This window comes from Bufo gargarizans, chromosome 3 (assembly GCF_014858855.1).
Source record: "Bufo gargarizans isolate SCDJY-AF-19 chromosome 3, ASM1485885v1, whole genome shotgun sequence".
In the NCBI taxonomy this organism is placed as follows: Eukaryota; Metazoa; Chordata; class Amphibia; order Anura; family Bufonidae; genus Bufo; species Bufo gargarizans.
The window spans coordinates 409,964,921-409,981,637 of NC_058082.1; the positions used below are offsets into that span (position 1 = coordinate 409,964,921).

The 16,717-nt window shown below is 40.9% G+C and overlaps 1 protein-coding gene across 2 annotated transcripts in view; it reads right to left on the reverse strand.

Annotated features, from left to right (window-relative positions):
• Nucleotides 1-16,717, reverse strand: part of LOC122933388 (complement receptor type 1-like) — a 131,075-nt gene that overhangs the window by 69,320 nt on the left and 45,038 nt on the right. For both annotated transcript variants that reach the window (XR_006388426.1, XM_044288355.1), the window contains exons 7-9: nucleotides 14,148-14,342; nucleotides 7,119-7,215; nucleotides 4,966-5,045 (exon numbers count right to left, since the gene is read on the reverse strand). Coding sequence is in view for 1 of the 2 variants with exons in the window: in XM_044288355.1 (XP_044144290.1) it covers nucleotides 4,966-5,045; nucleotides 7,119-7,215; nucleotides 14,148-14,342 (372 nt within the window). In the remaining variant the exon portion in view is untranslated. The remainder of the gene's footprint in view (nucleotides 1-4,965; nucleotides 5,046-7,118; nucleotides 7,216-14,147; nucleotides 14,343-16,717) is intronic.

The following is a 16,717-nucleotide window of genomic DNA, read 5'->3' on the forward strand; positions in this document are numbered from 1 at the left end:
ATATGTTTTGCAGCCCACAAATCGCAGATCCACAAAGTAAGGATACAGGCGAGTGAGTCCTGCATCTTCCCACTCCAAAAATCCTGCCATATGTTAAAAATGCCTATTCTTGTCATGTCAGCAAAACTGACAAGAATAGAACATGTTCTATCATTGGATGCAGAGAGCACAAAAACCAAAGAAATAAATGGGTCTGTGTCAGACACACATTGATAATACAGTCATACTATGTCACGGTGGGGAGTGGGGGAATCTTCCCACCGTACAATGAGGAGCAGATGGGATAGCTACTAGGCCAGGACACCGGGGACAAGGGAGCTGGTCACCTCCTATTGCATCCCTAATCCTTGCCCTTACTCCTCACCGTATGAGCTGACCCAAATAGTAGGTGGGCTCATACACAGGAACCTGAGCCCTGAATCGCCCTGACAATCCCTGAAACAAAGAAAGGGCTGAGACAACCTGTTCATCCCAGAGATGGATGAACAGGAGTCTCACTGGCCTAGCTGCAAGGGAAGGGACAGGCAGTGCACAGCTAATGAATCGGCAGGTAAGCCCAGAAACAACTCGCACTTACCTGCCGCGGCAATGAAGACCGGACCCCCGTGTGGACAGGATGCATGGCGGCCCCAGCAGAGCTGCACACTGATATGTGATTACCCCTCCGGGGAACCCTTACACCCCCTTCCGGAGGTACAGACAAACAGTGGAAATGTCTAGCAAACATGCTGGACTACAAACACCAAGAGACCAGACATAAAACAACAACTAGACATACAACGAAACCCCAAACATAACTCACACTATACAAAGAGACATGTAAGGAAGGGAAGGCGACATAACAAAGTGATGACATTGATGTCCCACTAGGTGGCCCTCACACTGGAAAGATGGAACATACAGACCAGGAGCATAACTCCATCACACACAAAGGCTGGAGTACAACTGACTCCTGGCCTCCAGCCACAGGCATAAGAAGCACCTAGTGACCACACCCAGCCAGGTAGTTAAATCCACACGCACCAGCCAGGGAAGGGAGAGAGGAATCAGGAGCAGTTCACACACATGCCGAACAAACCACACATTGCCCCAGGCAACCAGCATGCACGACTATTGTGTCATGGCGAAACACACAGAGACCGTGACACAGCTGTGACATGCTAATGTAGCATAACTCAATACTTGAGAGAAGATTGTTGTTTTCTGTACATTATACAAGCCACGAAATTTCTTACATAGAGAACTGAACTTGCCTTATGTTATCTTCTAATAACATTAAGAATGATTAGTGTATCTGTTTATAGGTACTCTGTGTGATGCCATATGGTGCCTCTTTTTGGAGAGGCAATGCTTGATGGCTTTTCTAGATGCAATGCTTGATGGCTTTTCATAATGCATAGTACTAAGGCATGATACTCCAATGGAGCATGCTAAAAAAAAATTCTGCTGGATTCAACAGAATCCTATTGAAATGCCTCTTTCTGAAATTAAAGTCATATGGAGGTAAAGTAGTAGACAGCTATGACTGCCATACTATGGATCTAGAACAGTAAGGGGTAAAATGATGTATCATCCTGTAAAATCTACCAGAACAATGAAATTAGCCTACAGAGGGAGGTAGTGGAAATAATAAAACTTAAAGGCTATGTACACCTTTGGGGACAATTTTTTTAATTATTGTATTGTACTTATTTTGAGATAATAGTATTGTTTTCAATCAGTCTTTATTAAAAATATGGAGCCTTTTTTCTGTACAGAGCTGAGATGTTCTAGTAGCAGACTCTGGATTTTCTCTCTTTTATGTCAGTTGGGGAGCTGGTGGTCTCCTTATCTCTGCTCTCTGACTTTACAAACACTCATTATAGCTCAGTTTTTATCTTACTGATAAGAATGTGGCTTAAATAATTGTATTTGACCTCTTAGTAGTTTAGAGATGAGGTTTATTAGATGATGGCAGAAAGTGAAAGTTCCAGTCACACAGTTAGCCCTTTGTGACAGAAGGGCTCAATATTTTTAACAAAGGCCATTTGAAAATATTATTTTTATAAAAAAAATAAGTAAAATGCAATCATAAACAAAAATTGCCTCTGAAAGTGTACATAGCCTTTAACCTTTAATCCAAAATAAGTCTAAAAATGCATATAGCAGACACCATTCACAAAAAACAAGTGTGCATACCAAACAATATGTGCCACAAACCAACATAAATGCATCCAGTTACCTGGGACAAATATAACTGGGTGTAGATGCACATAATCCACAATGCTGGAGCCAAAATGTCAGAAAACTACCGTCAATAAATTGGATTGGTCTTACCGGTAAGTTGCTTGAACACCTCCCGTAGCGGAATAAGCACCTAACAACTATCTATAATGGAGCCAGAATGGATAAGACTTGCTGTAGTATGCCCTTGTCCAGACTAGTACACCCTAATGACCCTCTAAATATGGAGTCAGTGCCCTGAGAATGGCAGCCCCGTCTGGAACTTTTCCCCGTTATGGAGGCTCTGGACGTCCCTACCTAGGGGTGATGGTTTATATTTCTGCGGGTAGCGTAAGTCCTGATGCATTTCATCCATTAGTTTATACCCCAGACTCATCGGGGGGTACAAGGGACTGCTGGTGGGCTTTAACCACATTAAAGGTAAATCATAATGACACACCCAGAGGGGAGGACAAGATTGTAGTCCAACAATAATTACAAAAAGGGGAGGACAAGGTAAACAGTCCCTAACTCTCTGAGACATGAGTGCATATGGCAATAAAGTATCTGAGAGGAAACCAGGTTGTTGTTTCTCATAGTAAGCAGTAAAGGTGTATTGCTAAGCAAGAAGCATGTGTGGCGGTCTGACTGTAAAGTAAAGGCGGAATCTGTCATACTATGGATCTGTACAACTGAATGGTTGTATAGAGTGATAAGCCTGTATGCATGAGTCTAGAGATGGACTAGTCATTAGCCCTACCAGGAGAAATCCCAGTTGGCATGTCAGATCATGATGTCATGAGGCCGGCCACTAAAGTTCCACTGGCTGGTAAACCACTGGCCCAGCCACTGTCCAAATTGGGAGGCTGGTGTTTTACCAGCCAGGTGGAAGTCAGCAGATCGAAGTAATCTGGGGAATAGTAGGCCAAGTGGTTACTATGTGAGGCTCATGCTGTTAATGTAAACCAATCAGCAATAAATACTGTACTAGCTGCCACAGCAGCAGCTATGGGGCCCATGGTCTCAGGGGGATCTAGGATGTCTGCAATTGACTTCCCAGACAAGCCAAGTGCCTCTTGTGCTGCCAAGTTCTACCTGTGTACGATACAGGAGGAGGCAGCGGGGCATCACACTTACTTAGTGTGGCAACCACAGTAAACTGTTTGCAAAGTAATTGGAGATTTGAGGTCTGATAGATAGGGATCTGGGGTCTGGTCATCAATTTAGGTGTCTTGTCTGGCATAACATAACACATCGAGGTTGAAGAGATTGTCTGAGTTCCTTTTTATTTATTTTTTATCGGAGCAGCAGAGCTAGAAAGGAGGTGGGTTAGGAATCAGTATGGTGAGTATACATTTGTTTTTATTATTCTAAAACTTTCTCTAAAGTTAACGTGAGCACACCTTTTAGCTATCACATGGGGCTGGTAGATGTTAATTTTCAGGCCCAGCCTTTCCTAGTTCCATCCCTGCCAATCAGAGTGTTCCTTTCACTTCAACAAGCTCAAATAATGTTTTCGTTTGAGGCCCCATGTGTTGTCGATTTGGACCTACCTACATGACTCCACTTTTAGAATTTTTTCTAAGGCTGGTTTAAGTTGTCAACTTGCCTCATAATAAACCCTTACATACATTATGCTGTTTCCACATGGAGTTTTGTAAAAATTACAGATGTGCATGTGTACACAACCAAAATTTGTAAGAGATAACAGACTGCTGTTCACCATGTAGGTCAAGTGAAGCAGGAGAAAGGATATGGTAAGGAGCTTTTTTTTGAGAATTTAATAAAACCTTTTATTGTGTCCACATTAGGCTTCTTTCACATCTCCGTTTAGTAAATCCTATAGTCTATAAAGGGATCCAGCGGGTTTTCAGCATAAATGTCGACTTTCTGCAGGAGATCTACTGCTTCATGCAGCGGTATTTATCCGACAGAAAGACAACTTTTTTGCCAGAAACCTAGTGCATTCTATAACAGTGCATAGGAATCCAGTAGCGTCCAGCTATGCCGGATATGATAACTCTGATGGACCAGACTACTGGATTTACCAAATGGAGATGTGAACCTAGCCTTAGGGAGACAAGTATACTCCAACTATACCCACGGGGGCACATTTACTAAAGTGCCACTGCCTGTTTACATGAGTAAAAAGCCTGTCTTATTTTTTCAGTCTCATTTACCAACTGTTTTGAGCCTGTTTTGAAGGTATTTGCGCTTTTTGCGCCAATTTAAAGTTTTAAGACAGACTCAGAAGTTTACTAACTTTTGCGCCTAAATTTCATCCTATTTATGTAGGTGCGCCTTATTTTTTAAAAAGAGTCAAATTTCTACGCCACCCCAGGGCTGGCGGACTGTCTCTGTTTTGAGTGGTGAGTTTCTCCCCAATTTGCCTACTTTCATGGAGATGTGAGCCAACACTCAGCTCACACATTTTCATGCACATACTTATTAGACCAGTTTGGTGAATTTGAATCTGTCTTTCAAGAAAACAACCACTAGATGTCAGACTTAAACCCCCAAAAGACCTGATTTATGAAAGGATAATAAATAAGGCACAGTTTGAAGACTTTGTTAATATGCCTCTTTGTTTGTTTTTTTACTCCCAAAAAAAGGCGACCTTAGTAAATGTGCCCCACTGTTTTGAACATAGCCCTCTGCTCTCAATACTTGAAGGACTGTGCCCTTTTCTACATATCAATTTCAAGCCATTCGCTTACTTCTCTTTTGCTCACAAATGTTGGTTACCTTTTTTTCACTGATTACCTGCACATTCAGGGATATCATTACTCCAACTTCCATCTGCTAGGCAGTCTCTGTAATTCCTTTTTGATATCATCTTATATCTGAAATAGAAATATACCAGCATGTAATCTTTATCACAGTTTAACCCAAGTTAATGCCCAAAACTAATAAAGATATGTGTTGCATGACTCACATTGATGAGGTTTAAAGGGGCTTTTCAGACTTTTTAAGAACCTAATGCTTTCTTCAACCTTGTAGAAGAAAGACAGTTTAGTTGATACTCACCCATCCTTTGCACCGCTGATGCACCATCTCTGCTGCACTCACATGGGCTGTGGGCTCTTCTACTCCGGTCCTGACTTGAAGTATTCCCTTGCCATCATGTTCAACTGCATAATAGTAAATGCACCTGAACAGGAAGACTAGGGAATACTTTCAAGTCAGTACCCAACTGGAAGAGCCCACAGCCCATGTGAGTGGAACAGAGAAGGTGGCACAAATAATAGGTAAATATTAACTAAACTGCCTGTCTTTCTTCCATAGGGCTGAATAAAGTATCAGGTTCTTATATATACTCTTGGATCTCTAATTAATTAGTAATTAATTTGATTAAATTAAAAATTCCATCCGTAGTACACAGGGGCAGAAATAACCCATTATTGTTCTGCTGGATAGGACGTGAGGAAATTTATAACTGCTGAATTATGCCTTATATTAACTTGTACTATTGATTTATACAAAGTTGTGTGAAATGACAGTGACTATTTAACAATCACAACAAAAGTGGAGCTATAGGGCCAGATTTATCATTAGCGCAAGTAAACAAATTGGAGTAATAAAGTCGCTAATGTTTGTGCAATCGCTAAAACTGCACAAAAATTAGCGACTTTTATTGGCTCTGCGCTATGCTCACCAGTTTTCTGAAAGTGTGCGTGTTTTCTTATGTAAATGAATGTCTAGACAGATTTACTATTGCGACAATTTAAAAAGTCGCAAAAAATTGTGCAATTTCACTCCAGTGAGGACAATGCTTATCTTATGCGACCTTTTAATAGAACATGCAACTTTTTTGCAAAGACGTGCGACTTTTTTAAAGCCGCTTACTGAAGGATAAACTGCTACCGTCAAACCACATTTATCACAGTATTAAAGGACCATTAATAAATCTGACTTAGCCAAAAGTGACTTTGGACATATGTAAAAGTGGAGTAAGATGGAAGTGTAATGATAAATCTGGCCCATAGTTTCTACGTCTCCTGCCGGCAATGTTTACAGTGTTCCAGAGTAATTGTATAGCATTTTCATAGTTTTAGGTTATTTTTCAACCTACATTTTTACTATTCTATGTTTGTCATAGGAACAGGAATGTCTATTGGAGGTCATTTATCAAACTGGTGTAAAGTAGAACTGGCTTAGTTGCCCATAGCAACCAATCAAACTCCTCCTTTCATTTTCCAAAGAAGCTGTCTAAAATCAAAGGAGCCTTCCAGGGGAAGCGGCAGCTCGTAGAGCACCTAGAGCAGTTCCCAGACTAAGTTCTGCGAGGGGGTCAACGGCCAAAGGCACCCCACTCCAAGGTACTAGAACTGCCTGAAAATCCAGTAACCAGACTGAAGCCAGAGATTAGCACAGCAGAGAAAGAGAAAGCAAGGTATCCAAGTTCACCTACCAATGCACCCTAAAACCTGCTCGAGCCAAGAGAAAGATCAAGTATTGTCTGGAAGCAAGTTTATTTAGGTAAAACTGTTGAACTTTACCAAGTGTGGACTCAACTTATTCCTCCAACTACAGCTCCTTTGAATGCCACATCACCACTAGCCATTTCCTACACACTGGGACCCCGATCGTGCCCTGGGGGAGGCACATTTCAGCTTCAATCTGTCTCTTACTTCTTGATATTGGAAAAAATATGATGGGAAGAAGTAGGATACAGACAGAAAGGATTATGACTGCAGGATCAGACTATACAGGGTTTGTTTTTTCATTTGTGACCATAGAGAGTTGAATAAAAAGTCACAGTGATCATCTACTTAGGGAGAGGCACTCATAGCTCATTACCACATTACAATAGCATCCAGCATTGGACAGTTCTGGGCTATGGAGATCTTGAGTTGCTTTACTCTTTTAAAAGAAAAGTCAGAGGTGGAATACGAGCAACTGAATGTAATACTCACCCAGGATTGCAACTATATGTTACTCTGGATCCAAAGACAAAGTTCTCAGCTTGCATTTCACCATTATCCACATCTCCAGGGTTACCACAGGATTTAGCTGTGTGAAACAAAGCAATAGCCAATTAAAGGGTGCAGTACCTTATGGGAAAATAAGATTTGAAGAAAACTGTGCTATAATGTTTCTGGCATTTCTGGCATCTTAGTGATTCAGCTTAAAGGAGTTGTCCTAAGACAAATACTTCCCGACTCTTCTGTCCACAGAATAGTGGATAAGTGTCAGATCAGCAGGAGTTTAACTGATGGGCCCCCACAAATCATTAAAATAGGAGCCCTGTGTTCTTCCTTTTGCTCCATTCAACAATATGAGACTGTAGATATTACAGTGCCTGGCCATCTCGGACAGTCCCAAAGAGTTGAGTCCATTCAAACATGGAAATAGGGGATAAATGTTTGTGATAGGAAAAAAACTGTTCAATCAATAACCGCTCCTTGACCCGAATTTAAGAAAAGGGAAACATAGGTTAGTGGTCTGGGCCTGATTGGGACTTAAAATCAGCACTGACATTTTTAAGCATACAGACCAACCACAGGCTACACACATCCATGTCCCTTTATTATATTATGAAGCTGTCACACACATACCACATACAAACTGTACACATACAATACATGTCATTGACATACTAGACACGTTACAGACACTATTGACACACTGGCCACATATAATATACCCCACTAACAAATTGCACACACCAGTAACAAACAGGACACATACTGCACACACCAGTAATACACAGGACACATGCTGCACACACCAGTAATACACAGGACACATGCTGCACACACCAGTAACACACAGGACACATGCTGCACACACCAGTAACACACAGGACACATGCTGCACACACCAGTAACACACAGGACACATGCTGCACACATCAGTAACACACAGGACACATGCTGCACATACCACTGACATGCTGTACACATGCTGCACACACCAGTAACACACAGGACACATGCTGCACACACCAGTAACACACAAGACACATGCTGCACACACCACTGACATGCTGCACACACCGGTAACACACAGGACACATGCTGCACACACCAGTAACACACAGGACACATGCTGCACACACCAGTAATACACAGGACACATGCTGCACACACCAGTAACACACAGGACACATGCTGCACATACCACTGACATTCTGTACAAATGCTGCACACACCAGTAACACACAGGACACATGCTGCACACACCAGTAACAAACAGGACACATGCTGCACACACCAGTAACACACAGGACACATGCTGCACACACCAGTAACACACAGGACACATGCTGCACATACCACTGACATTCTGTACACATGCTGCACACACCAGTGACATGCTGTACAAATGCTGCACACACCAGTAACACACAGGACACATGCTGCACACACCAGTAACACACAGGACACATGCTGCACACACCACTGACATGCTGTACACATGCTGCACACACCAGTGACACACAGGACACATGCTGCACACACCACTGACATGCTGTTAACCCTTTAGGTGTTCCACAATAATTAATGGAAAATAGAGATACAATTTCAAAATTTCACTTTTTTGGCAGATTTTCCATTTTAATTTTTTTTTTTCAGTTACAAAGCAAGGGTTAACCACCAAACAAAACTCAATATTTATGGACCTGATTCTGTTGTTTACAGAAACACCCCATATGTGGTCGTAAACTGCTGTACGGACAGACGGCAGGGTGCAGAAGGAAAGGAATGACATACACTTTTTGGAAGGCTGATTTTGACGGACTGTTTTTTTGGGACACCATGTCCCATTTGAAACCCCCCTGATGCACCCATAGAGTATAAACTCTATACAAGTGACCCCATCTAAGAAACTACACCCCTCAAGGTATTCAAAACTTATTTTACAAACTTTGTTAACCCTTTAGGTGTTCCACAAGAATTAATGTAAAATAGAGATAACATTTCAAAATTTCACTTTTTTGGTAGATTTTCCATTTTAATCATTTTTTTACAGTTACAAAGCAAGGGTTAACAGCCAAACAAAAATCAATATTTATGGCCCTGATTCTGTAGTTTACAGAAACACCCATATGTGGTCGTAAACTGCTGTACGGGCACACGGCAGGTCACAGAAGTAAAGGAATGCCATACGGTTTTTGGAAGGCAGATTTTGCTGGACTGGTTTTTTGACACCATGTTCCATTTGAAGCCCCCCTGATGCACCCCTAGAGTAGAAACTCCAAAAAAGTGACCCCATTTTAGAAACTACGGGATAGGGTGGAAGTTTTGTTTGTACTAGTTTAGGGTACATATGATTTTTGGTGGCTCTTTATTACACTTTTTGTGAGGCAAGGTAACAAGAAATAGCTGTTTTTTGTTATTTACAACATTCATCTGACAGGTTAGATAGGTATTTTTATAGACCAGGTTGTCACGGACGTGGCGATACCTCATATGTATAAAAAATAAATATTTATGTAAGTTTTAAACAATGATTTCATTTTTGAAACAAAAAAAAGTTTTAGTGTCTCCATAGTCTGAGAGCCATAGTTTTTCAGTTTTTGGGCGATTATCTTAGGTAGGGTCTCATTTTTTGCGGGATGAGATGACGGTTTGATTGGAACCATTATGGGGTGCATATGACTTTTTGATCGCTTACTATTACACTTTATGTAATGTAAGATGAATAAAAATGGCTTTTTTTACACAGTTTTTTTTTTTTTACTGTGTTCACCTGAGGGGTTAGGTCATGTGATATTGTTATAGAGCCGGTCGATATGGAGGCAACGATACCTAATATGTATACTTTTTATTTTATTTATGTAAGTTTTACACAATGATTTAATTTTTGAAACAAAAAAATATGATATTTTTATATAGGTGGTCAATACGGACGTGGCGATACCTAATATGTATACTTTTTATTTAGTTATGTAAGTTTTACACAATGATTTCATTTTTGAAACAAAAAAAATCATGTTTTAGTGTCTCCATAGTCTGAGAGCCATAGTTTTTTCAGTTTTTGGGCGATTATCTTATGTAGGGTCTCATTTTTTGCGGGATGAGATGACGGTTTGATTGGAACCATTATGGGGTACATATGACTTTTTGATCGCTTACTATTACACTTTATGTAATGTAAGATGAATAAAAATGGCTTTTTTTACACAGTTTTTTTTTTGTTTTACTGTGTTCACCTGAGGGGTTAGGTCATGTGATATTTTTATAGAGCCGGTCGATATGGAGGCAGCGATACCTAATATGTATACTTTTAATTTTATTTATGTAAGTTTCACACAATGATTTCATTTTTGAAACAAAAAAATATGATATTTTTATATAGCTGGTCAATACGGACGCGGCGATACCTAATATGTATACTTTTTATTTAGTTATGTAAGTTTTACACAAGGATTTCATTTTTGAAACAAAAAAAATCATGTTTTAGTGTCTCCATAGTCTGAGAGCCATAGTTTTTATTTATGTAAGTTTTACACAATGATTTCAGTTTTGAAACAAAAAAAAAATCATGTTTTAGTGTCTCCATAGTCTGAGAGCCATAGTTTTTTCAGTTTTTGGGCGATTATCTTATGTAGGGTCTCATTTTTTGCGGGATGAGATGACTGTTTTATTGGCACTATATTGGGGTGCATATGACTTTTTGAACGCTTGCTATTACTATTTTATTAAACTATTTTATTTAAAATTTTTACGGTGTTCATCTGAGGGGTTATGTCATGTGATATTTTTATATAGCCGGTCGATACAGACACGGCGATACCTAATATGTATACTTTTTTTTAATTTATGTAAGTTTTACACAATGATTTCATTTTTGAAAAGTGTCTCCATAGTCTGAGAGCCATAGTTTTTTAAGTTTTTGGGCGATTATCTTAGGTAGGGTATGATTTTCGCGGGATGAGATGACGGTTTGATTGGCACTATTTTGGGGTGCGTATGACTTTTTGATTGCTTTCTATTACACTTTTTGTGGTTAGGTGACAAAACATGGCTTTTTTTTTATTTATGTAAGTTTTACACAATGATTTCAGATTTGAAACAGAAAAAAATCATGTTTTAGTGTCTCCATAGTCTGACAGCCATAGTTTTTTCTGTTTTTGGGTGATTATCTTAGGTAGGGTATGATTTTTGCGGGATCAGATGACAGTTTTATTGGCACTATTTTGGGGTGCGTATGACTTTTTGATAGCTTTCTATTACACTTTTTGTGATGTAAGGTGACAAAAAATTGCTTTTTTTACACCGTTTTTTATTTTTACGGTGTTCACCTGAGGGGTTAGGTCATGTGATATTTTTATAGAGCCGGTCGATACGGACGCGGAAATACCTAATATGTATACCGTATATTCCGGCGTATAAGACGACTTTTGAGCCCTAGAAAATATTTTCTAGAGTGGGGGGTCGTCTTATACGCCGGGAATGGCGGGCGCTGCAGTGCCGGGACGCCCGAATTATCAACAGAGAGAGCCCGGGCTATTGCCTTGTATCCCCAGCAGCTGAGAGCTGCGATGTAACCCACGGCATATGCCCCCCCCCTGCGCTGTACCATGTATACCGCCCCCTGCTCTGTACCTTGTATGCCTCCCCCCTGCTCTGTACCTTGTATGCTCCTTGTACCGCCATCCTCCCGGCCGCTCGCATCTCGCTCCTACGTATGTGCGAGATTTCATGCGGCGAGCGTGGATACACGGGATCCTCACGTCCGCTCGCATCTCACTCCTGCGCATGTGCGAGATCTCCGTGCGGCGTATCTAAGTGCGGCGCAGATGTGCATATGTGCATTGTTATCTTCCTCCTATCACTATCAGTTCCAGTTTGGTTGACAGCATGGCAGCTCCCATGGGTTTATTGTATTTCCCTTCCTTTCAGCTTAAGAGTGAATTAGGAAAAGTTTAATCCACTTGCGCTGTTTTATTTTTACATGTTTGATGACAAACAGCATGTCATACTTATTTGAATTAAAATTACCATATTGAAATCAGATCTAATGCTTTTAAAAATTTTCTTTGGTGTGTGTTGAAAAAGGGGTAGTCTTATACGGCGAGTATATCCCAAACTCTATATTTTCAGTGTAAAAGTTGGGGGTCGTCTTATATGCCCAGTCGTCTTATACGCCGGCATATACGGTACTTCTTTTAATTTACTTACGTTTTACACAATAACAGCTTTTTTTAAAAAAAAAATTATGTTTTAGTGTCTCCATATTCTGAGCCATAGTTTTTTTATTTTTTGGGCGATTGTCTTAGGTAGGGGCTCATTTTTTGCGGTATGAGGTGACGGTTAGATTGGTACTATTTTTATGGGCATATGCGTTTTTGATCGCTTACTATTGTACTTTTTGTGATGTAAGGTGACAATTTTTATTTTATTTAGCACAGTTTTTATTTTTTATGGTGTTCATCTGAGGGATTAGGTCATGTGATATGTTTATAGAGCCGGTCGATATGGACGCGCGATACCTAATATGTCAACTTTTTTTTTTCCCAATTGTTTACCAATTTTTTTTACTTTATTTGGGAAAAATTACGTTTTTGTTTATTTTTACTTGAAACTTTTAATTTTTTGGGGGAAAAACTTTACTTTTTCAACTTTTTTTTTCACTTTATTTTTTGTCCCACTTTGGGAATTCTACTTTTGGGGGTCTAATCCCCTTTACAATGCATTCCATTACTTCTGTATTGGAATGCATTGGCTGTATGAGTAATACTGTAATTATTACTTATACAGCTTCCTGCCTGTGAGATCCAGGGGGCTGGATCTCACAGGCTCGTCACCGGAAGGCAGCGCGATGCCTTCCTTAAGCATCTCGCTGCCTTCCATGCCATCGGGTCACCCCTACAGCCCCACGGGGACCCGATGGCACCACTGATCGCCGCCGCAACATTGAAAGGGTGCCTTAAATACCAAGGGACCCTCAGCTATTGCCTAGGGAAAGTTAAGTGAGTACACACACTGGCCCTTTAAAAGGCCGGATGGGAACCCATGCCCTAAGTGCCCACTAGGCAACATGATGGTGACATGGAGAGGATGCCAACGACCAGGAGGCTGGATGGCATAGTGAGTGGCCCAGCTTCCACGCAAACAAGGTACAGCAGGATGGTAGTGCTCATGAACTGCAGACCTATTAAAACCATATTATTTTGACAGTGTCAAAATCATATCACCTGCAGCTCAAAATAGGTAAAAATCATGACCTGGTCATAGACTTATCAAAATTTAATAGTGTGTGGTTCAACACCACCTCCTGTATTTTCAAGTGTTTACCTACGGTACAAAAGGTTGCATTTATGATATACTTGAGTTTACACTAGTTTCCATAAAGTGTGACCAGATTATTAGCACTGTTGATGAGGGCAAATATATCTTCAGGTGTTTTCATTCAGTCCTATTGCCACAGGAGTATAAGTTGACAAGATCATGGATTCTCTGTCTTGGAGAACCCCTTTAAAAGTTATGACAGCAAAACACCCTTGCAAATTCTAGAGGGTTTATTCCTTTAATACAAAGGACCAATGTTCAGGATATCAGAGATGTGAAAATCTGGAAAACTTGATCAAGAGTGGTCTCCTCAAAAAAGTGATATTTTGGAGAGGGTTCTCTGTAATTGATGGGGTAGAATACTATTAAGGTCTCTATTACACACGTGTATTAGGCCATGGTCACCACACTGTGATTACAGCTAATTGGACTTCTCCTATGTTTCATCCAGGTGCAGGCCGGCAATTAGCAGTAACCACATCTCAAGCTGCACATAATAGCATCATAAATCAGATATGATATGCGCTGAGCTACTTGTGTTGGTTTTCTGTTCTTTCTCAAGTATTTGTGCCTCGCAAAAGTTAGAGGTCTTCCATTTCAGCAATAATTATTTGGCTGTAGTCCTTCTGCTATTGGTCAAAAGGCTCTGATACTTGTATCATTGTGTACAATTCTATGCAATACGTAGCAAGAAATAGAACTTACGTTGACAAAATTTTGTAGGGAGGGACCACGTCAAATTAGGCAAGCATGTTGCAGTTGCTCTTGTATAAGGAATACGGATATAACCAGGCCGGCAAACAAACATAATTTTGGTATTTTTAGGAAATGTAGTTCTTTCCAAGTACTCATCCTTAGGTAGCCCATATTCAAGTCGTGGGGGAGGACCGCAGAAATTCACTAAAGTGATATATGAATTATAAGTAAATTAATATTTTATATTATATTGTGTTTTGTACTTACACTCTGGTCTCGTATCTTAAAGGACAGAAAAGTTATGTGATATCAGTTGTAATTGTGGCCTACACTGTAGATCACTATCTATATGCATTAAAGCTGTGCTGGACTACTATCCAATATTATGAACTCAGATTAAAATCACCTCCACAGTCTCTCCCAACTACTGTGTCCTCAGAACAGAACTACTTACCTCTTCCACAATTTACAAAGGGTAGGACTGGGGTTCCTTGGGCCCATCAGAGGAAATTATTCTCAGGGCTCAAACCCCATATCATCAATAAAGTCTAATAGATTTTGATTCAATGAAATAGACCCTTACTAGCAAGTTATTGGTTCCAAAGGCGACTCCAAATGCAGGGGCATGGCTAAAGGCTCATAGGCCCTGGTGCAAGAGTTCAGCTTGGGCCCCCCTTCCCTCAGTGCTTTGTGGCCAGGGGCAGGGAAGCACATAGCTTCCTGAGGCAAAAATTTAAATTACAAGCCCCACCCCCTAAACCCTTCCCTCCAGCCAGAGGTGTAACTTGACCAGCATGCACTTTCTATAATACTGGTGTCTTCCCATGTGTCACAAGGGTCTTTGGGCCCCCCCAAGCTCTTGGGCCCGGTAGTGACTGCTACCTCTGCACCCCCTATATCTATGCCCCTGTCCAAATGTTCTTATACTTTTGGACCTCTGGGGCACACTATGATATTAGAGCCAGGACTTACAGGAGGATCATCTGGTAGGTAAGTCCAACACTTATTTTACATACTCTATGACATGCATGCAAAATGCCAACTAAAGCTCATTGGCAGAGATTTATTAAAGGGGTTGTCCCATCTGGGACATACATGGCATATCCACAAGATGCCATAAATATCTGGCATACATGGCATATCCACAAGATGCAGTTCGCAGGTCTGGGACCCATCGTTCCTGGATGGGAATGGAAATGTGTTCACACATGCACACCATTCTTCATTCACTTCAATAGCATTTTTTAAAAATAATCAAGTCAGAGTGCTCAGCTATTTTTCAAAGTACTATCCAAGTTCATAATGTGAGCCTTGAATGCGCGACCACCTCTCCATTCCAAGACTGGCACAATGTGGCCCTGTTCTTGAAATAGGAGCTGATCCAGGGGACATGCACCAACTGGACATTAAAGGGACACTGTCAGGCCTTCTGAGCATATTTAGATCTTTATATGCTCTCCTCGGTCTTGTAATAAGTTTCCAATTCATATCAGTATTATCCCTGTGCGCATTTTAAACTGTGAAAAATAATCTTTATAATCACCTGTCAATCAACCGTCCTTTGTGCCCAAGGGGTGTTCTTTGCGCCGCATTTGTGCCCAGCCGCGCCCCAACTGCCGGATCCTTAGAGACACCCATCTCATTAGAATTCACTTTGCTGGGCGGGGTCGCAGGCGCGATGTGATCCCAGTGAGTGAGGGTGTCGGGCGCATGAGCGCAGATGATGCTTTTGAGGCCGATGACCGTAACTGCGCCTGCGTCCCCTATGTTTCAATGATGCCGCTTCTGCCTCTCCATTCTGCGCCTGCGCCGGGCTCTGCTCTACCGCCCAGCGAAGTGAATTCTAATGAGATGGGCGTCTCTAAGGTTCCGACAGTTGGGGCGCGGCTGGGCACAAATGCGGCGCAAAGAACGCCACTTGGGCACAAAGGACGGTTGATTGACAGGTGATTATAAAGATTATTTTTCACGATTTACAATGCGCACTGGGATAATACTGATATGAATTGGAAACTTAAGACCGAGGAGGGCATATAAAGATCTAAATATGCTCAGAAGGCCTGACAGTGTCCCTTTAATGCTTCAGAAGAGAATAACCTTTTACGACAGGTGTTTTATCGCAATAGTTAATCTGAAGTGGCATATCTTGGACCGTCTTAAAGACAGAAAATTAAATCCACACGTCGAAATTTATTGCACAGATATGACATTTGCCATAATTTTCTTTTTTTATGCTTCTAAAGTGGTGCAAATGACTTAATAAATCCCCTCTTTAGAATTTATGTAATGTGTACCACAGTTGCTTTTTTCTTGGTTCAAAGATTTCTAAGTGTCAAGAGTTTGTCTCCTCAGCATTAAGGATAACTTCAATAAAGAGACCAGAGTGATTTTCCCACACATAGTCAACAGTTATAAGTGATTTCCAAATGACAACCATAATATGCCCACAGCAGATACAACCAAAGTACCTCCAATTAGTGCCATCAGCCAAGATTGCTTTCTGTTAGTACCATCAACCGCAGTGCCCATCATTAATATTTACCTTTACCCATTTCCAGGCGAACCACAATGTGATTTAC